The sequence below is a fragment of the Cyanistes caeruleus genome, chromosome 21 (assembly GCF_971803275.1).
Source record: "Cyanistes caeruleus chromosome 21, bCyaCae1.hap1.1, whole genome shotgun sequence".
NCBI classification, from domain to species: Eukaryota; Metazoa; Chordata; class Aves; order Passeriformes; family Paridae; genus Cyanistes; species Cyanistes caeruleus.
The window spans coordinates 2,289,103-2,311,171 of record NC_141721.1 but is presented as its reverse complement, the minus strand read 5'-3'; the positions used below and the strand labels follow the sequence as shown (position 1 = coordinate 2,311,171).

General features: G+C 50.8%; 2 protein-coding genes across 11 annotated transcripts in view; both read left to right on the top strand.

Annotated features, from left to right (window-relative positions):
- CLIP2 (CAP-Gly domain containing linker protein 2) overlaps window positions 1-13,365 on the top strand; it is a 62,507-nt gene extending 49,142 nt beyond the window's left edge. For all 10 annotated transcript variants that reach the window (XM_086858927.1, XM_086858923.1, XM_023939086.2 and 7 more), the window contains 8 exons: window positions 509-1,453; window positions 3,583-3,640; window positions 4,959-5,042; window positions 5,430-5,586; window positions 6,067-6,226; window positions 7,147-7,332; window positions 8,828-8,890; window positions 9,380-13,365. In XM_086858927.1, coding sequence (XP_086715053.1) covers window positions 509-1,453; window positions 3,583-3,640; window positions 4,959-5,042; window positions 5,430-5,586; window positions 6,067-6,226; window positions 7,147-7,332; window positions 8,828-8,890; window positions 9,380-9,391 — 1,665 coding nt within the window. In that variant the 3' untranslated portion in view covers window positions 9,392-13,365. The remainder of the gene's footprint in view (window positions 1-508; window positions 1,454-3,582; window positions 3,641-4,958; window positions 5,043-5,429; window positions 5,587-6,066; window positions 6,227-7,146; window positions 7,333-8,827; window positions 8,891-9,379) is intronic.
- A 90-nt stretch (window positions 13,366-13,455) lies between these two features.
- Window positions 13,456-20,585, top strand: LOC111937659 (uncharacterized). Its single transcript, XM_086858930.1, has 17 exons — window positions 13,456-15,518; window positions 15,816-15,866; window positions 15,960-16,001; window positions 16,077-16,121; window positions 16,343-16,438; window positions 16,632-16,723; window positions 16,868-16,964; window positions 17,129-17,332; window positions 17,597-17,719; window positions 17,953-18,027; window positions 18,338-18,502; window positions 18,661-18,776; window positions 19,185-19,250; window positions 19,520-19,585; window positions 19,808-19,940; window positions 20,106-20,199; window positions 20,360-20,585. The coding sequence occupies exons 1-17, from the start codon at window positions 15,264-15,266 to the stop codon at window positions 20,461-20,463; spliced, it is 1,824 nt and encodes a 607-aa protein (XP_086715056.1). The 5' UTR covers window positions 13,456-15,263; the 3' UTR covers window positions 20,464-20,585.
- The last annotated feature ends 1,484 nt before the right edge of the window (window positions 20,586-22,069 follow it).

Here is a 22,069-nt window from a genome sequence, read left to right as displayed (position 1 = left end):
TGTAAAAATCCCTTTTCCTTTTTACACCAGGGTAAACAAATTCTGTTACAGAAGAGAGGTTTGCAGGCTGAGGATTGCTGAGCAATAAAGGAAACATGATATGCTTAATGCTGGTTTTGATGCTTGTGAAATTCTTGCATGTGCAGTCACATCTCTGTGCATCATCTGGCAAGATGCCTGGTCTGGAAACATAATGCCCTTCCAGGACATTATTTTTCATAAACCACCGTTGCTCTCTAGTGAATTTCAGGGGTTATTTCCAAGGTGTTTTTCTGTGGAAAACAAGAGGTTTGTATTAGGAATAAATAAATTGCAATTGGCACAGACATAACTGCAAGGTGTCGGTGTTGGTTACCCTGGTGCAAAACTGTGCTCAGGTCGGAGGGTACCAGGCGTTCTTTACCTCTTTATTTGAACTTCGACTAATCTACCTTGAATTTATTTCCACTGGAGAACGCTTGCTAAAGGGGAGAGAGGCGCTGACTTTGTGTTCTGTGTCGTGTTGCAGTTAACCACGGTGGCGGAGAAGTCCAGGATCCTGCAGCTGGAGGAGGAGCTGAGCCTCAGGCGCAGCGAGGTGGACGAGCTCCGGCAGTGCCTCCAGAGCTCCCACCAAGCAGAGACCCCCGAGCACAACCTGGGCTTGCAGTCGGAGGCTCTTCGGTTGCGGGATCAGCTGCTGTCTGCCAACAAGGAGCACCAGAAGGAGAGCAGCCAGCTGAAGGAGAAGTACGAGAAGACGCTGAAGAAGTACCAGCAGGAGATGGAGAAGCTGAAATCTGTCAATGAGAAGTACTCGCAGGAGATTGTTGATCTGAAACATAAAGTTCAGCAAGCCACTAACGAGAACATGGGGCTCATGGACAACTGGAAGTCCAAGTTGGACACGTTGGCTTCTGACCACCAGAAGTCTCTGGAGGACCTGAAAGCCACACTCAACTCAGGCCCTGACACCCAGCACAAGGAGATTGTGGAGCTGAAGGCAGTGGTGGAGAGTATAAAGTTGGAGCACCAGCTTGAGTTGGAGAACCTGAAAGCAAAGCACGACATTGAGACAGCTGTCCATATAAAGGAGAAAGAGAGTCTCAAACTGAAGCTGCAGGAGGCTTTGGATGAAGTGGAGAAAAGCAACAGCAACTGGAAAATGCAACTGGAAAGCAAAAGCAGTCAGCACCTTCTTGAGCTCCAAGATGTGAAGGACAAGTGTCGAGATGCTGAGCTGAGGGTGCATGAACTGGAGAAACTTCATGGTGAATATACAGATCAGACAGAAGCAATAGCTTTCTTGAAAGAGCAGATATCTTTGGCTGAAAAGAAGATGTTGGACTATGAAACATTACAGAAAACAGAAGCCCACAGCAAACAGGAAATCCAAAGATTGCAGGAAAAAGTGCTTGTCTTAGAGAACAAGCTGCAGTCCATGGAGGCCCTGCATCCTTCTCAGCATGCAAATGTATGGCTTCAGGGTCATTTTGCTTGTTTATTTTCACTCTTGGGAATTCCTCAGCTGCTGCCTTGTGCAGTTTTCTGAGGCCTCAAATATCTGGATGGTTTTTCCCTTCCACTGAGTGCTCTTTCTGCACTGTATCTCCATGCTGAAGGTGTCTTTCCACTCTGGAAAGCCACTACAGTGGGACAATTAGGAAAAAGAAGCAAGTGGGGCCACACCTGGGTTTGGAGGCTGCTGTGACAGCAGACTAGGGCTGGCATGGTTTGTCAGGGTGGGCTCTCATCCCAGTGACACCAGGCATGGGGTAATAAAATGCTTGATTGAATATGAGACCAGGGAGGGCTAAAATAAGAGTGGTAATATGAAGGGGTCAATTTGCTGTGGCCTTTGTGTCTCTTCAAGTCATTCTTTTATATATATATATTTTATTTTTTTTTTGACTATTTGCCACAGGATGCATTTTCCCCCCCTTGTACATGGCACAAGGAATCGTGGCTGGTTCTGCACTGTAGTGAGCAGGGAGATTGGTACTCATGGCTCTGGGCTGGGCCCCTATTTGTGTTTGGATTTTGCATGAGAAATGAGGAAAAGCCCAGTTTCCATCCTGTGGGGATGCAGAAAATTAAAATAAGCTGTGAAATGTGTGCATTTTAAGAATACTGTGTTGAAATTTCAGCTGGTGATGTAGTTTCTGTTCCAGACAGAGATGCCAATGAAATTAATTCAATGCCTGTGTTTAACTTCCCAGCATGAACAGCCCCATTGAAACCAGTTGCACCTCCAGGGAGCAAAGTCAAGCCCATGAATTCCATGTTAAGTCAGAACTTCACACCTTGGAAATAGGCACACTACAACAGAGGCAAAGGCCAAGGAGGGATCTCCAGCATTTTTAGTGTTTGAAGGGTTGCTCCAGGATGTTTCATCTAGTAAGGACAGTTGTGAACAATAAGTACAGCCAGGAGCCTGGGAAAAAGGGGTTGTTATTACAATATGTAACACATTATAGCCAATATTCAAACAGGAATGAATAGAAAAGAAGCTGGAGGCTTGTTCCAGAGCCCTTTAGATAAATGGAAGGGCTCTGGGGAATATTGATACTGGATTAGAACCAGGGAAGTCTTGAAGTAATTATTTCAACTATGTGTCAATTAAAATCAGGAGATTATGGGAAGAAATGCATGGGTGAAAGCCTTTGAGTATCATGGGGCAAATTCTATTTAAAATTGTCTTGGTTAATTTGAAGTGACTGCAGTATTCACCATTCAGGTATTTCAAACAAGCAAAGGTGTCTTGTGACACCCTTTCCTAGACCTTCAAGGAAGAACTACAACTGTGCTTCCCAGGAATAATTAAATAGTTATTTCCATACCAAAAATACATCAGGAAACACACACATCTCCTCTGGGGGTGCTGCTGCTGCTGTTTGACTTGTCCCACAGCCCAGACTTCAGAGAAGTGACCCTGGGGCTCTGGACTGTGGTGGCCACAGCAACTGTGTGTGCTGAGGTCCCAGCAAAGGCTGTTGGATGGGAAGAGGTGTGAAGGGCTCAGTTTTGACCTCTGCCACAGAAAGTTTGGCACTGAAAGCTCTGCAGTCTCTGGCTTTTCATTAAAGTATAGAAAAGAGGGTGGGGAAAAAAGCAGAATCCCCTCTATAGACCCAGCATTTGCTTGTTTATTATTTTTATGAATGTTGTATAAAATCAATTATTATTATTTTACCCATGTTTTTATAACTTTGGGCACAGCTAGGTTCTAGAGAAGTTGAGGAACTTGTTGACTGGTAGGTGTCAAGCTGCATGCTGGAGAGCATTTGCAGCTGGGTATTTGGGATTGAGCAGAGGTGTGGGAGGGACAGCAGCTCTTCCATCCCTCTGGAACCAGAACTGGTGGGGAAAAACCTTGGGCTCTGTTCCCTCCTGAGTGAATCCTGCTGCTGTGTGTGAGCACCCTGGTCAGCCTCAGTAGTACCAGCTGGACAAGTGGCTCCTCAAAAAAGCTTTTATTTCCCTCTTGGGAAGGATGTAAAACATCCTAACTTGGACATGGATGGGGCTTTGTGGTTGTTAACCTTTGCATTGAATCTTTGGGTGAGGGGTTGGTTTATATCTTATATTTTACATTTATTCTAGATGATTGAGACTAATGATATTTCAGAAGAAAAGATAAAGATGAAGCAGACTATGGAAGGTATGCAGCTATTATTTTTACCCTGTCCTAGTGACTCGTACACTTTCTCTTCTTCTGACTTTCTGCTCTTGCAGGGATGGCTGCATGGCAGGGGTTTAGGAAATCATTTCATCTGTCAAAATTTGCTGGATGACATTTGTTGTCTGAATTTGTTTTTTCCTTGTGATCAAGCTGAGCATATGCAAGGGTGGATGTTTTTACCTGTGTTAGATGCTCTCCATGCAGATGGTGCAGGTTGGAGACAGATCTGGGGAAATAGGTGCATTTCCATCCCATCACTGATTTTTACAGCAGGTAAAATTCAGACATCAGATGTTATCTGCTCACAGGAGAGGAGTGGTAATGGTAGATATTCAAGTAATGATAGTTAACTTTATATTAAGCTTACTATAAATCAAATCCATCCTTTTAACAAAATGTGAAATTTATACACTCAGGAAATTTGTATAAAGTGTTCTTCAAACTGAACTGTACTCAGCCCCCTCGCAGAGGGTGAGCTGTAACACTGAGTCTCAGCAATAGCAGAGCTGGATTCAGAGGTGTTTTGTCCTATTTCCATTGCCCCCAGTGCAAGCCAGGCATTGTCCATAAGCCTCACCTGCCTCTGCAGATGTGGGATTCTGTAGAACACATCCATGTTATTCCCCATCCATGGAAATGCCCAAGGCCAGGCTGGACAGGGCTTGGAGCAGCCCAGGATGAAGAGCAAAGATATCTTCCAGTCTAGTGGAAGATGTCCCTGTATAAACCAGGGGTGTGGAACAAGATGAGCTTTAAGTTCCTTTCCAAACCAAACTATTCCATGTTTCTGCACCAAATTGTTTGCTGATTGACAGGTAATTCCTGCCTAGTGATGGCAGAGCTTAACTAGATCCAGCAGCCACTGCTCTAAATGGCCACTCAGTGCACGTGTGCATTGTTTCCACACTGAATAAAGATGTACAACCAGGTCACATTTGCATCACAAAAGCATCAGACTTCAGATCTACAGCTCTGAGCATGGAAATGCATCAGTTTATCAGAAAACATGTCTTTTGAAACTGTCCCTGCTTTCCACTGTAGGAGGTGACACAAAGAAACGTGCTAAAAGCTCCTTTTGGGTTTGTTTTTTTTTTTTAATTAATGTTTTATTGCCTTTTTCTCCCTCTTCCTTTGTGGTTGCTTTCTTAACCCTGTCTGGTAGAACTTCCCAGTGTTCATCCCATCTGCAAGTGTGGTGAGATGCAGTGTGTGCCACCATGCTGTGCACCTGACACCTGCCCAATTTACACAAAGCATTTTCCAACCCTCTAATCTTTGTCTTTTCATTCCCCCACAGACCTCCAAGACAAGCTGAGTAAAAGAGACAAAGAAGTGTCATCCCTGGTGACCCAGACTGAAACTCTAAGGGCCCAAGTAAGTGGTAAGTTTCCCTAATCCAGTGTTGGTGGGAATGCAATGTTTCCCTGCTTGTCTCATGCACTGGTGTTGAATAAGAGCCCAGAGCTGAAATAGGCTGATGTAAAACATGATGCTGCTGGTTTTTGAATGGTTATTGCTGGTAAAAATTAATTCAGGAATTGAACACAAACTGCAGAAGGTATTTGCATCCTGTGAGGGAGGGTTTGGGCTTGTTAAAGCTGATGAGGCAGAAGTCAGTCGAGCTGGGTGTGTTGTTTCCAGGATGAAGCCAGTCAAGAGCTAATCAGGTCTGTGCTTTTAGGAGCAGGGATTGGGAAAAGGCAAAAAGCAGGAATGTAAGTAAAGGATTAAGTGATCTTTCTTCCCTTGAATCCTCTGCTTCTCATAGCTTTGGAAAATAAATGCAAAACAGCAGAAAAGAAGGCTGATTTGGTGTTCAAAGAAAAGAAGAGGTTGGAAGGAGAACTGGAAGCCTTGACCAAGAAAACACATGATGCTTCAGGGCAGCTGGTCCTGATCAGCCAGGAGCTGCTCAAGAAGGAAAGGTGGGTGTGCAGGTCTGGAGGACAGAGCTGGAGACAGAGGGGCTCTGTGTATATTCATGTTCTTCCTGGATGCTGTAATCAACCACCAGAAGAAATGTAGGGTTGCACTGTTGAAATCCAGCCCAGAGCTTTCCCGTTCCTTAGAGATGCTGATGTGAGAGTTGGGTTAAATTTGGAGGCTGTGAATTCTCAAAAGGCACTGCCCTTTCACTGCTTGCCAGGAGCTGCAAGACAGCTCAGTTCCCGTGTAGATGCTGAATGAAGTCATCTCCAGAGCCAGCCAAGCTGCTGCCCTGCTCCCAGGCTGTGCCTGAGCTGGTCCCAGTCCCAAAGAGGGATGAGAAAAGAGCGGTGGGGGTCGGGTCAGATGTGCTCACCGGCCTTTCTTTGGATCTGTAGCAAAGTTGGGAGGGAGCACAGCAGAACTCCAGCGGTGGGTGGGCTCTGGGAATTCTTCATCTCTTGCTGCTGCTGTTGCAGGAGCCTGAACGAGCTGAGAGCGTTGTTACTGGAGGCAAACCGGCACTCCCCGGGGCCGGAGCGGGACCTCAGCCGGGAAGTGCACAAAGCTGAGTGGCGGCTCAAGGAACAGAAGCTCAAGGATGACATCAAGGGGCTTCGAGAGAAACTGGTTGTGCTGGTGAGGGCACTAAAATCCCTTCTGGGCATGGCCTAGAGGCTGAAGGGCTCTGTACTGCTTAGGGGAGTGGGGGAGAGGGTCTGAGCCCTTCACTCTTTTTCCAGATCTTTGTGTTTTCTTTTGTGCTGCTGAGCATCTTTTGGGAATTCTCTTGACCACGACTGAGCTGTGGCCTGGCTTAGCAGCACCTCACTATGCAGCAAAGATATCCATTTGTCGTGTAATCACAGAATATCCCAAGCTGGAAAGGCCACAAGGATCATCAAGTCCAACTCCTGGCCCTGCTCAGGACACCCCAACAATCACATGTGGCTGGGAGCACTGTCCAAATGCTCCTGGAGCTCTAGCAGCCTTGGGGCCATGCCCACTGCCCTGGGGAGCCTGGGGATGAAAAGGTTTCCTCTGAGGGAAAAACCTTTCCCTGATATCCAGCCTAGACCTCCCCTGACACAGCTCCAGCTGTTCCCTGGGTCCTGTCCCTGGTCAGAGAGAGCAGAGATCAGCGTGTGCCTCTCTGCTTACCCTCGTGAGGAAGTTGTAGACTGCTATGTCCTTCTCCAGTGTTCTTCTGATCCCACAGCTTTTCCATCTATGGCTAAACAGGGCTACAATCTGTGGGAGAAACTGAAAGTCGTTCAGCTACCCCACGCCTTTTCCATATTCTCTGATCCAAGAATAAGCAGTGTCCTCAAATTCCCGGGTACTTCAGCGTCCTCCAGTGGCTGAGATGTGAGGAATTGATTTGAACTGCTGGGAGCAAACTGGAGCTGCTCCTGGTCCCTTGATGCGAGCTGCGCTCTGCCCCCGCCCGCTGCTGAAATCCCAGTGCGCTTCTAGGCATGATGTGCGTTTCCACCTCGAGTTTCTGCAGCTGTTGGTTTTGATATAACATCTTTTGATTTTCCCCTTGCTGCCTTAAGGACAAGGAGAAGTCAGTGATGGACCAGAGGCGATACTCGCTGATCGACCCCTCGTCAGAGTCGGAGGTGATCCGGCTGCAGCACCGGCTCGTCAGCACGGAGGACGTGCTGCGCAACGCGCTGGAGCAGGGACACCAGATGGAGAAGCTCATGGAAGCAATGAGGCTCTCCTCTGAGAAAACACAGGTAGAACATCCCCAAACAGGGTTGTTTTAGCCCTCATCAGTCCCCCTGGGGTCTTGCCCTGTGCTCAGGGGGTGATGCTGTCAGCTGGGTCTCCTCGTTGCTGGGAACAGCCTGACAAAGCCTTGCTCTGTAGATGCAGCCTAATGCTGTAAAATCCCTGCTGGCTGGTAATGACAGGTCCCTTTGTGCTCCAGAGAATGGCTGCTAAACATGGGGAAGTTGCACTGTAACTGTTCTTTATGTGTACAGTATTGTCTGGCTGCTCGTGTTGGTAACACGGAGGTTGAGGTTTTTCTGACGTCCCTCTTCTTTGAGAGCTTTATCTGTGCATCCCTAAGCAGAAACCTTGCAGGTGACAGGTGATACCCATCAGGTATCTGCCTTTGGCAGAAAGAAAATCTTCACTTTCTCCCTGTGCTGGACAATGCCTGACCCACAGCTTTGCAGGAGATAACAAGGATTTGACACTTGGATGTTTTCTTGAAGAGCTTTAGTGATTCCTCTGGGACCCTTTTTATTTAATTTCAAGCAAATTGCACCACTTTGTTCATTATCGTGACCATGTTCTGAGACCAGACTTGAAGCCTGATTTTTGATATCAGCTGTGTGGTCAGTGCCCAAACTGGGTGAGCTGCAGGCAGGGAATTGCCTGTGGTGGAGGGTGCTGGGCCCTGGCAGCAGCACTGTTCTTGCCATCCAGGTAGGATCCACTGCCTGGCAAACAGCTCAGTCTCCTGTCCCAGCTTAGTTGGAATTTCTGCCTGGTTTTCATGATCAAACTAAACCTCTGTCCTGTAGGGTTGGTTCTGCATCTTTGTGGTCCCAGTGAGGATGAAAACTGGGACTCTTAAACCCTGCAGCTTGTCTCCCCATAATGCCATCAGCAGTTCACCAGTGGATGTGACTCTGATTGTCAAGGCCCAAGCAGCAGCATTGGGAGTGCTGGGGCTTCAGGCTGCAGCTTTCTTCTCTTGCTTGTGCTGCCTGTACTGTCATTGGGAAGCTGAAGGGCTCCATACTACTCTGCTAGAGAAACCTTATAAATGTTTAAAAGTTTTGTCCTCTCTAAAGATAGAACAGCCTGTCCTGGTTGCCAGACTTATCCCCAGAGATGGGGAATGGAAATGTGCTTTCCAGTGCTGGATGTTTAGAATGCTGTGCTTTGCAGCTAACACTGTCCTTGGCTGGATTTGTGTTTTGGTGTTTAAGAGCTGGGGTGAACAGTGGGTTCATAAGGAGCTTGGGGGTGTTTGGTAGCTGGGGGGGGATGCAATCTGGCACATGGGGATCGAGCCAGGGTGCAGAGGGCAGGAAGATTCTTGCCCAGATTCTCAGCCCAGGAGTGAGCTGAGGTTTTTGCATCCTTTTTTCCTTGTGAGGAGTGGGCAGCTAAGGGAGGATAGAGCAGTCTCACTGCCTACTTTTCAGTGCTTGTAAGCAAACCCAGCAGGATCTGTGTCCCCCTTCAGTAAGTGTTGTCTGTCTTCCATTGCAGACTGTTGGAAATTCAGGGTCTGCTAACGGGATTCACCAGCAGGATAAATCCCACAAGCAAGAGGTGAGTTATGAGCAGAATGTTGTTTAAAACAGGATCTGCTTCGTGTGGTTTCTTGCCTGCTGTGGTGGGGACAGCATTTGGATGGGGGTACTTCTTCCAGCACAGCTTGACTGTTTCATTCCCACAGCAAAAGCAAGAGGCTTTGCACAGCTCCAGCTCCCAAGTGTGGTGGGAACCTCACTAGAAACCCCTTGAAGCCCTGGGGAAGGTGGTGGTGAGGAGCACACAGAGGTGCAAAGGGAGTTTCCCCACAGTCTCCTGGGTCAGTGCTGTGTGACACTTCTCCTGGCAGCCCCTGCTCGAACCTGCTCAGCCTCAGATCTCTGCTGTCCCCTTTACATGGGTGGCATTTGTGGGACATGCTGCCCTGGCCTCCCACAGCAGACTTCATCTACCCATAAAAGCTGTGGGCATTCTGCTCCATGCCTCTTCCAAAAAAAGCCTCTGTGCTTGTCCTCATTCTGCCTAACAAGATCTGTTTTCTTCTAGGAGAAGCTCTGATAGAGAAGAGGTGGAAAGGATCATTTCACGCCAATATCAGCTCCTCTGCACAGTCAGGAAAAACACCACCACATCTGGCTTTAGCACCTCCAAAAGACCACACACAGTATTTTCACTTTAAAGCAGGACAATGTTTATAATGTACTAACTGTTGTAATCAGGACAATCCCAGAGTCCAGTTTTCCAAGACAGCCATTGTTCCAGGAGGGAGCAGAGAGACCTCTCTGGGTTTGGTTTCTTACTTGTATGGTTTTGACTGTGGAATTTGTATTGTTTGAGCTGCCCTTGTCCCACCAGCTGACGTGGTTTGGGTGACAGCTGCCCTGACCTGTGGCTGAAGTGTCAGCAGGTCCCAGTAACCCCACAGGAGCTGCAAAGGGATTTGCCTGTGGTGTTCAAAGCACGTGCCCATAGACTGCACCCTTCCCACGGGGTCTGTCCCTTCCCTCCCACACACCCTGGTGTCCTGAGGACCTGCACAAGTGAGTGAAACCTGCTGGGCTGATGATGTGAGGTCTGGGGCCGTGTTCCCCTCCTCCTTTTGTGGAAGACATCGCTGTTTTAGAGCAGAGGCTGCACTTAGTTCTTGTATTATAGCATGTTGTGGGAAATAATCCAGTTTCAGAGGGATATTTATTTTGTTTCTTCTCCTCTGCCATTTGGGGAAGAAGATGTGCTGGCTCTGAGTTTGGGGTCAGGCACACCTTGCCTGTGTAGTTGGCCTTTCTCCTGCAGTGAGATCTCTGAGCAGGCCTGCTGGAGTCCTGTGCCATGGCCAGCTGTCCAGCTTGGTCCCCCTCACTCCTGGGGGGTTCATTGGGTCTGTTTTGAACTCAGGACTCTGCAGATGCTGGGTCCCAGCATCACTGGCCTTGGAGCTCCATGCTGGGGGCAGTCAGTGCATTGAGAAAATGGTTCCCTCCTTGCCTGTTTCATTTAACAGCTCACTGTGGGTTGCCTGGTGCTCTGCACAGCTGTCCTTGGCTCTTCAGTGTGATGCCCATCTGCTGCTAACCAGGATGGATGAGATGAAGGTGCTGCTGTGAGCCTTTGATGGCTTCAGCAATCCTCTGTGCATGACCTGAGTGTGTTTGGAGCAGAGGCAATCCAAGACCAGAGCCCACACAGCTCTTGTGTCTGTACCAGCAGAGGATCTTGTTCCTTCTTCCCAAGGCTTTCCTCTGACTTTGCACCACAGCTCCCAGGTGGCATCAGGGCAGAGGAAGGTGACAACATGCTCCTAAAGGTGTGAAAGAGCCCAGCTCAGGTTCACTGTTCAGTAGCACAGACAACAGTCACAATATTTTTCCAGGCTTCTCCCACTTAGTGCCCAACTCCTCCAGCCTTCATGAGCTCTTGTGCTGTGATGGGGCATCTGTGACAGGACAAGATGGGAGAGGAGTTGTGAGGCTGACCCCCAGCAGGTGAACATGATGGCACATCAGCTCTGTTGCTTTTTGCCCTGATTTCCCACAAAGTTGTGTCACCTTTTCTCAGTGGGTTGCCAGGCTCCTGCTTCTTTGAAGGATGGGCAGCCAGAAGCTGCCTGGGAAAGATTTGATGGCTGCAATCTTGCCATGAGGAGGATGACACTGAGTACTTGACCCTTCTCACCTGACACAGGTAATCTCCTGTCCTTTGGAGGATGGGAGAGGAAGGGGACTCGAGGGAAGGTAAAGCAGGTCAGAAATCACAGCAGAAATCTGCACATGGTAGCAGGAGACAGAGCATTGGATTGAACTGGCTGGAAATAATTCATGTAGGATTCTATCCTGCCTTGTAGGAGTGTTTCTTCAGCTCTTACTAATCACCAGGAAGATTGCCACATCTCTGCCTTGCTCTGGGAGTTTCTCAAGGGATTGTAGCAATGGTCTTCAAAGCCCTTCTGGCTGAGTATTCATCTTCTGAGTGATTTTGGAAAATCCCAGAGGGAGTTTTTGTTTGTTACAGCCCTCAATAGTGAATACCTCACTGCTTTTTTAAAGAATGTAGGGCTGATGTTTCCCAAAATTCTCCTGTTGGTGGGATGGTCTCTGAAGTCATGTCTGCAGATCCCATGGGCTTCCTGGGCACCTGCAAGAGGGAGGCCCCATTCTGGTTTGTAACTTGCTTTCCCTTACGGGTTTTCCAGTGACTTGTGACCAGCTGCCTTCACCTACAGCAGAGGTACCTGTGTTTTCCACCTCCCTTTGGCTCTGTATAGAATGAGACCCCCTGAGAGTGGCTATGGAGACCATTTGGTTCTGTTGATCAGATCCAAAGCTGTCAGGCTACAAGAGTCTCTGCCTCTTCCCAGGGACCATCCCCTGAGAGCAGCTCAGACCTGTGGCTTTTCCCATTCAGCCTGGGAGACAATGCAGAACAGGAACAGATGGGTTCAGACCAGGTTCAGAGTTAGTGCTGATGGTCTTCTCTGGCTGTAAATGACTGTGCTGGTCCCTGAGGGTCAGCCAGGAGCTGTTGGCACTGCTTGGCTCTGTGTGCAGGCTGTGTGGTCACGGTGTTGCAGGGCTGAGGGTTGGAGCCCCCCACCCATTGGGGGAGCTGCTCCCAGACAGGGCCATGCACGATGCCAACAGGATATGCTGTTGTGTGCTCATGTGGGCTTCAGCTCAACCCTGTCTAAGGGCCAGGAGGGGTTGGACTCACTCACTTCCTCCCTCTCCAAAACTATCACAGGCTTCCCCAGGGCACCAGCCTCTGGCTGCCGTTCTGAGGAGGTAAGAGACCACACTAGGGACAAACTTGGAAAGGACAAGGGGGAGGTTCCCCAGCCCCTCTATTTATTTGTAAGTTTAAGTGCTATTTTTACCTATGTGGTGGTGTATAAAGTACTTCATGATACTTGGTCTTACTGGCTTGGTTCTTTGGGAGAGAGTTCCGGGGCACTGGAGCGGTGATGCACCCTTGTCCTGTTGTTGATCCGGGCTGGTTCCTGTTTGTGCCTTCACTCCCCCTTTGGCTTCAGCCTTGCTCTTACCTCGATCCCTGAGAGCTGGTAAGGGAAGGGCTGTGCTTTCCCCAGCCTTTCTCCCAGCCTGAGAATGCCATGCTGGTTTTCCATCTGCAGATGGGGCCTGAGCATCCTGCCCCAGAGCAGCGGTGCAGGGTGGGGAGCAGGAGGTGACGTGCTGCTGGAGCCAGTGGCGTTTTCCTGACAGTTAGTGATGCTTCTCTGCTGAGAGCTGAGCCCTTATCCAGTGAAAAAAACAGACTTTGCAATGGAGACTACTTAGTATTGAGTGATTTCAACAGCAGAATTCAACAGAATTCTGTTCTCTAGAATTTCTTCTCTAACTCTCAAGACCAAAGGGAAAAGAATCAGTCTTGCTTGGGAATGTCAATTTTATCCCTCCTGCAGCATGCAGAGAGCTGGAGCAAGGGGCAGCACAATGCTGGTGCCCTATGGAATGATGACAGCTCTTGGAATGACAGGTGCCAAGCTGCCAGCCAAGGCCTTACAGCTCCTGCCTCCCCCCAGCCACCAGCAGCTCCTCTGACTTGCAGTAGAGATGCATAAGGGTTTCATTAAGCAAAATGATGCAAATGACACTGTAAAAGTCTTAACAAAAATTCCAGTACTCCGTTATTCAGCAGCTTTAGCAGCTCAGCACTATCTGTAGGGAGTTATTAATACACTAAGATCCTATAGGCCTCCTGTAAGTTACCACAAAAAAGGTGATACTAGATGTATAAATGGATGATAACCTTTTACCCATACAGTATGTATTACAATTTTGTAGCTTAGTCATTTTTTGGCTATCAGATTTTGTTAGTATGATACAAAAAAAAGACAAAAAAAAAAGGTTTGACTGCTAATGTCTATTTTGTTATTTGATTCATTTTCTTCCTCTGTACAAAAGCTGTACAAATCTGTCTGTGTAACTCCTCCACATCTGTATTCATGTACCATCCCCTTGTCCTGGCTTTCTGGTGTGGTGAGCTCCTACTAAACAATAAACTCTGTGGCTGAAGTTGGGCATCCTGGGGCTGCTGGGGCATGTTCAGGGTGTTCTGCAGTGCACAAACTGTCCTGAGCTGGAAGGGGCTGGGGCCACGGGGCTGTGGCACTGTTCCCCCTGCCCTGAGCACCAGCAGAGACCTTGAGCCATCTGTGTTTGGGCTCTGCAAGTGGCTGGGAGGCTGCAGAGCTGCCCTGGGGATGAGCTGAGCTGGAGCACAGCTGCATTTGCTCTTCTGCATCCCATGCCAGAGGTGGGGACAGCCAAGCCCAGCACCATCTCCTGCCTGGGCAGCTGCTGTTGTCGAGCATCTCCCAAGCCTCAGCGTGGTTGTGCTATTTATTAATCTGTGATTATTTTCTAATTGTCTCCCCAGTCCCTCACTGACATGTCCACAATGCCCTGAGGTGAGGAGTGTTGCAGGGTGCTGTGCCAGACCCATCTCCGGGCACCTCAGCACTGATCCATACTTGTTTGAGCAGTGCCACCTTCATTTTGCATAGACTGTGGTTGGGTCATCCTCATTCCTTCCAGGTCATCTACCACAGACCTTCAGAGCACATGGAAATTGGGGATTGCAGTGAATCAGTCCAGGAGGAGCTGCCCCATCCCAGGCCCTGCCTCTCCTGTCCCTGTGTTCCCACCACACGTCCATGTGGATGCTCTGAGCATCACAGAGTTTTGCTGTCACACATGAGGCAGGACTGGATGGATTTGTGCTGGTTCTTGGTGCTGAGGCAGAGCAGGCAGCTCTGTACTGCCCCACAGCACTCTAGGCTGTGATTTTAACTATCTGAGAAAAAAAATGATGTAATAGTATTTTTTTTGTGATGCTGGTGCCCTATGGAATGATGGTACCAAAGCTGCCTGGGTGTTACATGCTCCAAACCAGGCCTTGGGCTTGCTGTGCCAAACCACCGAGCAGCCAATGTCTGAATCCCAGGTGAAAGCAGCAGGTTTGGCCATTCTCTCACAGGGACTGAGCTCTGTGGGACCACTGGCCCTGCCCACGGCCTCTGCCCAGGTGCTGCTTTGGGGATCCCTCATTTGCTGAGGACACAAACAGAAATGTGCCCTTTGCACTTCACCTGGGCCGTTGTGGTTGTTCCGGTGCCCTGCCCGTGGTGACTCACACTGACAGTTCACCTGCACAGCAAAGCCAGGCTTACTGCCCACTCCACAATGCAAGAAGAAGGAAACCAACAACATGGGATACCACAGAAGAGGACACTGACACAGCAGATGAAGAACTGGCTTAGCTGCAACTCAAGTCTTCAACTGATTAAAAGAAAAAGAGAGAGGCCTCTCCTGACCTGTGAGACCTTTGAGCACCAAAAAGAGGCTCCAAAAGGGCTGGAGAGGGGCTTGGCACAAGGGCCTTGAATGACAGGACAAGGGGGAATGGCTTCACACTGTGACATGGCAGGGTTAGATTGGCTATTGGGAAGAAAATATTCCATGTGAGGGTCAGGATGCTTTGGTACAGGTTGCCCAAAGAAATTGTGTCTGCCCCATTCCTGAAAGTGCCCAGGGTCTGGCTGGATGGGACGTGGAGCAAGCTGGTCCAGTGGAAGGTGTTCCTGCCTATGACAGGTGATTGGAAAGAGAGGATCTTTGAGGTTCCTTCCAACCCAAGCCATTCCATGACTTCATGACTTCATGAGTCTGTGACCCACCAGCTCCCAGGGGCGGGGTGTGCTGCCTGGCAACGGGAGCTGTGATGAAGAGGGGCATGAGCAGGGCAAGCTCCAGTCCTGCAAGGGATGAGGAAGGAGGAAGGAGCCTGCTGGCTGCTCATTCTTTTTTCCATCCCTTTTGCTCACCCCCTTCGTTATGCCTTTTGCTCATCCCTGACTGACCCAACTGGGCAAGAAGGCTTCTGACCAACCAGGGACCGAGTGCGTGCAGACATGGAAACATCCCTGGACACGCTCAGCCTCTCCCAGCTCCTGGATCTCTCCATCGGGGCACCCGAGAAAGGGGCTGTTCAATTTGCAGCCTTGAGAAAACTGCTGCAGGTCATGCTGGAGCACCTGAACGTGCAGTACCTGACCACCGAGGAGCCGTGGCCGGGCCAGCTGAGTGGCCCCTCACTCGCTGATGTAGCTACTGAAGTGAAAGAAATTAAGAAGGAGATGGAAGTCGACAAGGAACACATGTCCAAGGTAGAGGCTCTTCCCAGCCCCCTGGGCTCTCCCCCACCAGACAGCCCCTCCTCACTTCCTCAGACAGCGGTGCTTGGCACTGCCCTCACTGCCCAGGCAGAGCTTGAGCTGCTGGCAGTGGCTCTTTGCCATCTGCGTGGGCTTCAGTGCTCTGGCACTGAGCTGGGCTGGGGCTGGTGGCACTGGCACCTGCTGGCCTGGCTGAGCCATGGGCTGCCTGTGGCAGGGTGGGGCTCTTTGGGGTGTTGCTGCCCTGGCCATCACCTCTGATATCCCACTACTTGGACTGCTTCACAGGTTCTTGAGGATGCTGATGGAACCACAAGTGCGTCAAAGGGCTTAAGAAAGGTACAGGTCTCTGCAGACCACTGTGGTGGTGCAGATCATTTTCCCCACAGGCACTCCTCAGGTACTTGTCACCCTTACCACTTTCTCCTGCAGTCCTCTAGGTCAGAGAACTTGAAGAAGAAGAAGAAGGGACAGGTCGGTGAATACCACTCTGGTGGTGATGGTTGTGTTTCCCACACTCCTCATCTCTGATACCACTTTCTCCTACAGTCTGGCATGACAAAGGAAAAGAAGATCCAGGAGGCGCAGGATGAGGTGAACTGCTGCTGGGAGCAAGCCCTGGCTCTGAGACAGCAGCCCGTGCCCTGGGCTCTGCTGGCTGGATGTGTGGAGAATGCTGCCTGCAGCCTCCCAGCCTGGCTGAGCCGGGCCCTGCGCTGTCCCCCAGTGCTCCACAAACCATGGCAGGGCTCAAGGCCTTGCAGGTCCCCACTGACCCTCCCCAGAGACTGACTAGCACCACTCCTCTCTCCTAGGACACGAATCTCTCCCCGGATCTCCGTGAGGAGGTTCAAAGGATACAGACAGCACAGACCCGCATGGCACAGACGATGAAGGAGTTGGCTGCCTCGGTGAGCTACAGGGTGATGTCACCCTTGGGCTCTCATGGGGAACTTCAATGGGACTCCAAGAGCAGCGGTTTAGGGTCAGGGTCTCAGGAATGGGTGGGGGGCTCTGGGGTTTTCCGTGCAGCTGAAGGGCCCCCACGCTGGGACAACATGATTGATGTCTGTGCCCTGACTCTGCCATCACTGACCTTCCCAGATGAAGAAGCTGGAGGAGGACATTAAAAAGCTTAGGCAGGATACAGCCCAGTGGAGAGAAGAGACCAGTGAAGAGCTCTCTCAGCAAATGGAGTAAGAGGACAAGAGTGGTTTTCATACCCTGTGGGGCTGCAAGGGAGCCCAGGGGATCTGGGAGCACCCTGGCCTGCAGGTACAGGACAGTGCCTGAGCAGCCCTGCAGGGTAACCCTGCCCTTGCCCCCATCTCGCTGGCCAGGGCTGTGCTGCAGGAGACAAAGCGGGAGCTGCAGAAGATGGAAGAGCAGGAGGAGATGAGGAGTGCCATGCTGGAGCAGCTGCTGACAGTGACCCAGGTGGATGAGGAGAGGTCCTGGGGGAGGACTCCTACCACTCACTGGCTTGGTGCAGTAGCCCTGCTGGGGTTCCCAGCCATATTCCCCAGCTGGGTACGGCCACCCAGTGCTGTTGATTCCATCCATCCCATCTCTTGAGCCAATTCCCTCTGCCCTTCCTGCAGATGGCTGGAACAGAGGAGACAGTGGGGAGCGTGGAGGAGGAGCAGAAGGCAAAGGGGGAGTGCTCCAGCTGCTCTGTCGACATCAATGAGCAGTTGGGGGAGCTCCTCCTGCGCTGTGAGAAACTCCAGGAGCAGGTGGACTCCCTGGAGTCTCGGCAGGTGGCCATGGCCAAGCTTGAAAGGATGATGAGGAACTGGGGCCAGGTAGGCAGTTGGCAACATGGAGGACTGGGGAGTATGTTGATGGCATCCCCCAGCTGCTTATGCTGTGCTGTAATGTGGGGGAGACCCAAACTGCACCAGATTTGCCTGGACCAGTCAGAGGCATGGACAGAAATTAAAGCCTTGACACAAAAGTCCTGTTGAAACTGAGGGCTCATGGCTACTGGCTGAGTAATGCGGGTCTGCCCCTGTGGAGCAGACAGACTCCCTTTGGTCAGCATCAAATGTTTTTCCTCCTTGGAACAGGATCAAGAGATGATGCAGCCCAAGGATGCCACAGTTATGCAGATGCAAAGGGACTATGAGAAGCTCAGCTTCATCGCAGAGAGTCTCCAGAAGGACTCTCAAGAAAAGCAGCAGGCAATTGAGGTGTGTGGCTGAAACCCCTTTGGAGTCAGAGCATGACCCAGGAAGACTCCAGGCAGGGATCTCAAGGAATCTGTCTCCCTGCTGACCTACTCACGGCACTGTGCTGATTCCAAGTGCCTTTCCTTGATATTGTTTGGGGCAGGGAGGAGGGTGTGCTCCCTGCTCCTGGGGGATGCCCCAGGAGGCAGCTCCAGCCCTGCTGGGGTGTCATGGGTTCCCTTCTGTGCTGAAAGATGCTGTTCCAGTCTCTGGAGAAGCTGCAGAAAGAGAAAGCAGATGAACAGGAAATGTTGGCAGCCATGGACACGGTACAGTCTCCAGGGGCCTTTGTGCCAGCCCAGGGGTTCCTGGGCATGGTGACAAATGTCCCTTGTCCCTTGGGGGCTGGCTGGCAGAACTGGCCTGTGGGAGGGAGGATTTCCTGAGCTCATGGGGTGCCTCACCCTTCACATGGTGGGACCAAGCTCACCAGGGTGATGGGGCAAATGGGGCCACAGCACCCTGAAAGGGGCATGATGGCCTGGAGGAGGCACTTCTCCCTCTGCCCCTCACGTGTGCTGCCCTGCCTGTCCTTTCTCATCCCTTTCCCCACTGCTCCCCTGCCCTTCCCCTCGATAGAAGGCCGACAAAGCTGCCTTGGGCAGCAAAGTCAACTGCAGCCAGTTTGATGCAAATATGGAGCGGCTGAATGAGAGGATGCAGGAGCTGCAGAGCCAGATCTCAGGCCAGGAGGAGCACTGGAACAAGATGCAGCAGCAGTTCAGCGATGCAATGGAAGAGAAGGTGAGCGGTTCTCATGGTCCCCACCATCAGAAACTGACACCTTTGGGACTTGACAGCCTGAGGCAGCATCCCTCTGAGGATCCCCTTCCAGGCTTTTCCCTGGAGACCTGCATGTTGTATCCTGGGGCAGCTGGCTGAGGCTGTGCACCTGTTCACAGCTGGATCGCCTGGAGCTGACAGATTTCAGTAGCCAGATGGGCGAGATGTGGAGGAGAAGCATTGACCACCTCAAGAGTTTAACCAAGGAGGGTGACAGTGGTGCTGGGATTAAGAAGTGAGTGTGATGGAGATGGTGATTGCCTTGGGGATGGTGATGGTCCCATTCCCTCCAGCTGTCCCAGGTGTGGTCCCCTGCCCTGGGACCAATTCATCTGCTAAATCAACCATGGAGATGCTGATGAAGCAGCTGCACCTTCTCCTTCCACTTCAATCCACCCAGAACAGGAGGCACAAGGAGGGGGCACCTGCAGGATGGAGCCCTCCCAAAGCAAAATGGGGGATGTGCGTGCAGAGGCTCCCAGGAGCCAGGGTGGGACATGGCAGCTCCTCCTCTCAGGCAGGGCTGTGACACAGCACCCCAGAGCTGCCCGGCCCCTGGCTGCTGCCAGCGAGCTGCTGCCTGTGTGTGGGCAGGGCTGTGGCCCCAGGAGCTCCCCCAGCCCTCTTCTCTCACCCTCCTTAGGCAGCTGCCAGTCCCTTTCTCGTGCCTGTCCTGTGACCGCATGCTCACCATGCACGTTCCTGGCCAGTGAGTAGCACCAGGGCTCTGGGGGCTGAGGGGTGTCAGGGGGGGAGATGGGACCTGCTGTGCTGAGTACAGGGGTGACAGTGTCCCCTTGGGAGGGTGTGATGTGGGGAGCCCCCCTGCAGCCCTGCCCTTCAGCAGGGGGTGTGGGCACTCATCCCAAGGGCTACAGGAAGCCATGGGCTATAATCCTATGGGTTTGGGGGTGCTGCCTCCAACAAGAACAGGCTGTTTGTTCCCTGTCACACACCTGTAACTCCTGCTCTCCCCAGGAAGCCCGAGACACTCCCATATTTGCAGCCACTGTTCCCCAGCAAGGAGCCACAGTACAGCCAAAGGTAGGGACTTTGAGGACACATCCGCAGCTCATGGGGTGCAGGGTAGCCCTGCCTCAGCAAGGAGGGCTCGTCCCTGTGTGCGAGAGGCTTTTGCCTCCTGCAGCAGGTGGACAGGAGCTGGGAGGAACAGATCCCTGCAGGCAGCACCACCAGTCCCCTCCCTGGCACAGCAGGGTGATGCCACAGGGCTGGGCACTGAGTGTCCTCTGCCCCATCCCACAGGGGGCTGGCGGTCCATGGCAGTGTCCCCCGTGTGCCTCAGAGATATGAGGACTATCAGAACACACTGCCACCCATTCAGGATTCTCTCCAGAGCTCAGAATTTCTGCAGGGACACAGGACCCTCGCCAAAAAGGTAGGGATGATGATGGTAAGGCATGTCATGTGGGGCTGGCAGGGTGATGCTGAGTATCCAGGGTCAATTTGTACCTTCAGTTTCCCCAAGGAGAGGTGCTTTGGGAGGGTTGCAGGGGATGCTGAATTGCCCCCACGTTGCAGCCAGCTGTTCTCTCCTTCCCAGCCCAGAGTGACCCGCGTGCTGGGCAGTTGTGGACACACCTGGAGGGGCTGTAATGAGCAGATTCCTGTGGTGACCAGGACACCGCATGAGCCAGGTGTGGCCCTGTCAGGGGATATGGGACTGCTTGTCTGCTGGGTCTGCACCTGGTCCCTGGCCAAGCAGGTGACCCTCCTGCTGCCCCATCCTGGGCTGGCAGAGCTCAGGTGGGAGCAGCCCCTGGGACGTGGGGGCTCACTCCTTCCTCTCACCCCCAGGCCCTGCTGCCCCACGGGGTCACCGGCCAGGCACGATCCCCAAACACGTCTCCAGGGCATCAGGGCTCCTCCAGCACCATGAGACTTGGACAGCCCTCAAGTAGCTGGACAGGACTGGGAACCCGGTGATGCACCAGGAACGTCTTCTCAGCCGAAAGTCTGACAATAGCTGTCAGAGAAATAACACTTTCATTTTATCAAGTTAATAAATAAACTTTCAAAAATACAGGCAGAGCCTTTTCCCACTGTCACTGAAAACTTCAGGATAAATAAAACTTATTAAAACAGGACAAATTAAACCCTTGAACAATATAATTTTAGTAGCAACAAGTTAGATTACTTTATGCTGGTCAGGGGGTGTGTAGTGGATAGTTCCAGCCACACACATCCACAAAACTTTTCACTTATTTATCTGATTTTAGCAAACAAAGAAATTAATGTTCATCCATTCAAAATCACAACATTCTTTTCATTAGTTAGTATTCTAATCTCTATTGGTTAGAGCTTTCTTGCTTCTCATACTAATTAGCCCACATGTTTCAATCTTTTTATTATGCTTTTCCAAGGTAGGGAGATTTACAGCATAGACTGAATTGTCTTTATTAATCTCTTCTTTGTCTTCTGGTCTGTGCAACAACTCCTTGGAGTGCTATAAATTCTGAATTTTACATGTCCACTTTTCAGCTCCACTGGGCTTTGTTCACTGAAGCTTTTAAGGGTTAGTTTACCAAATCTGAAAGTTTCCTGATTTTCCCAATCAAACTCTAATAATAACACCCTGTGAAAAGAAATTTACCTGCCTGCTGGCTAAGAGTTGAACTTACACTGCTAAAGACTAATTAAAAAAAAATAATTGAAAGTTATAAAATTGCAACTCAACATGAACATTGCTGCCACAGAGCTCTGAAGCAGGAAGGACTAGGGGTGAACAGAGAGTGTTTTGGAAGGGGGCAGGTTGGGATGGACAGTAGGTGTTGAAATGAACAACTTTCTTTGTCTTCCCCCCACAGCCTTGGGGATAGTGACAATCATTTGATTGTCTCCTTCATGGACTCTCAAGCTGACATAAATCCAGAGGAAATTGTACAAAGGCTTCACCCATGGAGACTCTTTGCCCTGAACTCCAGAGGAGAAAGGAGTCTATGCCTCAACAACCCTATAGCTCAGCGAGGGGCTCATGGGGCTCCTCTTGCACGAAGAGCAGCACCTCACTGCTTCCCTGGAAAAGGCTGATCCCAATGGATGCTCCAAACCAGGCCTTGGGTTTGCAGCAGTGGAGGAACTGGCTTAGATGGAACATACATCTTAAACTGATTAAAAGAACCATGAGGCTGTACTCTCCTGGAGACCTTTGAGCACTTTTCAGCAAATAAAAAGACTACAAAATGGGCTGGAGGTGGATTTTGCACCTCCAGGGCCTGGCGTGGCAATGGCCTCACACTGAGTGAGGGGAGAGAGAGGTGGGATATTGGGAAGAAATTCTTCCCTTTGAGGGTGGTGATGCCCTGGCACAGATTGCCCAGAGAAGCTGTGTCTGCCCCATTCCTGGAAGCGTCCAAGACCAGGTTAGATGGGGCTTGGAGCAACCTGGTCTAGCGGAAAATGTTCCTTTACCTGTCCCTGACAGGGGGTGAAATGAGATGATCCAAGTCCCTTCCAATCCAAGCCAAACTATGACTCCACTGATCCATGACTCCATGAGGCTGGGTC

Excerpts from the sequence above, each read along its gene's own strand:
- LOC111937659 (XM_086858930.1), top strand. The coding sequence starts at position 15,264 with ATGGAAACATCCCTGGACACGCTCAGCCTCTCCCAGCTCCTGGATCTC. Across the intron at positions 16,002-16,076 it reads AGAAGAAGAAGAAGGGACAG|TCTGGCATGACAAAGGAAAA; the intron begins GTCGGTGAATAC and ends TTTCTCCTACAG. Across the intron at positions 18,028-18,337 it reads TGTTGGCAGCCATGGACACG|AAGGCCGACAAAGCTGCCTT; the intron begins GTACAGTCTCCA and ends TCCCCTCGATAG.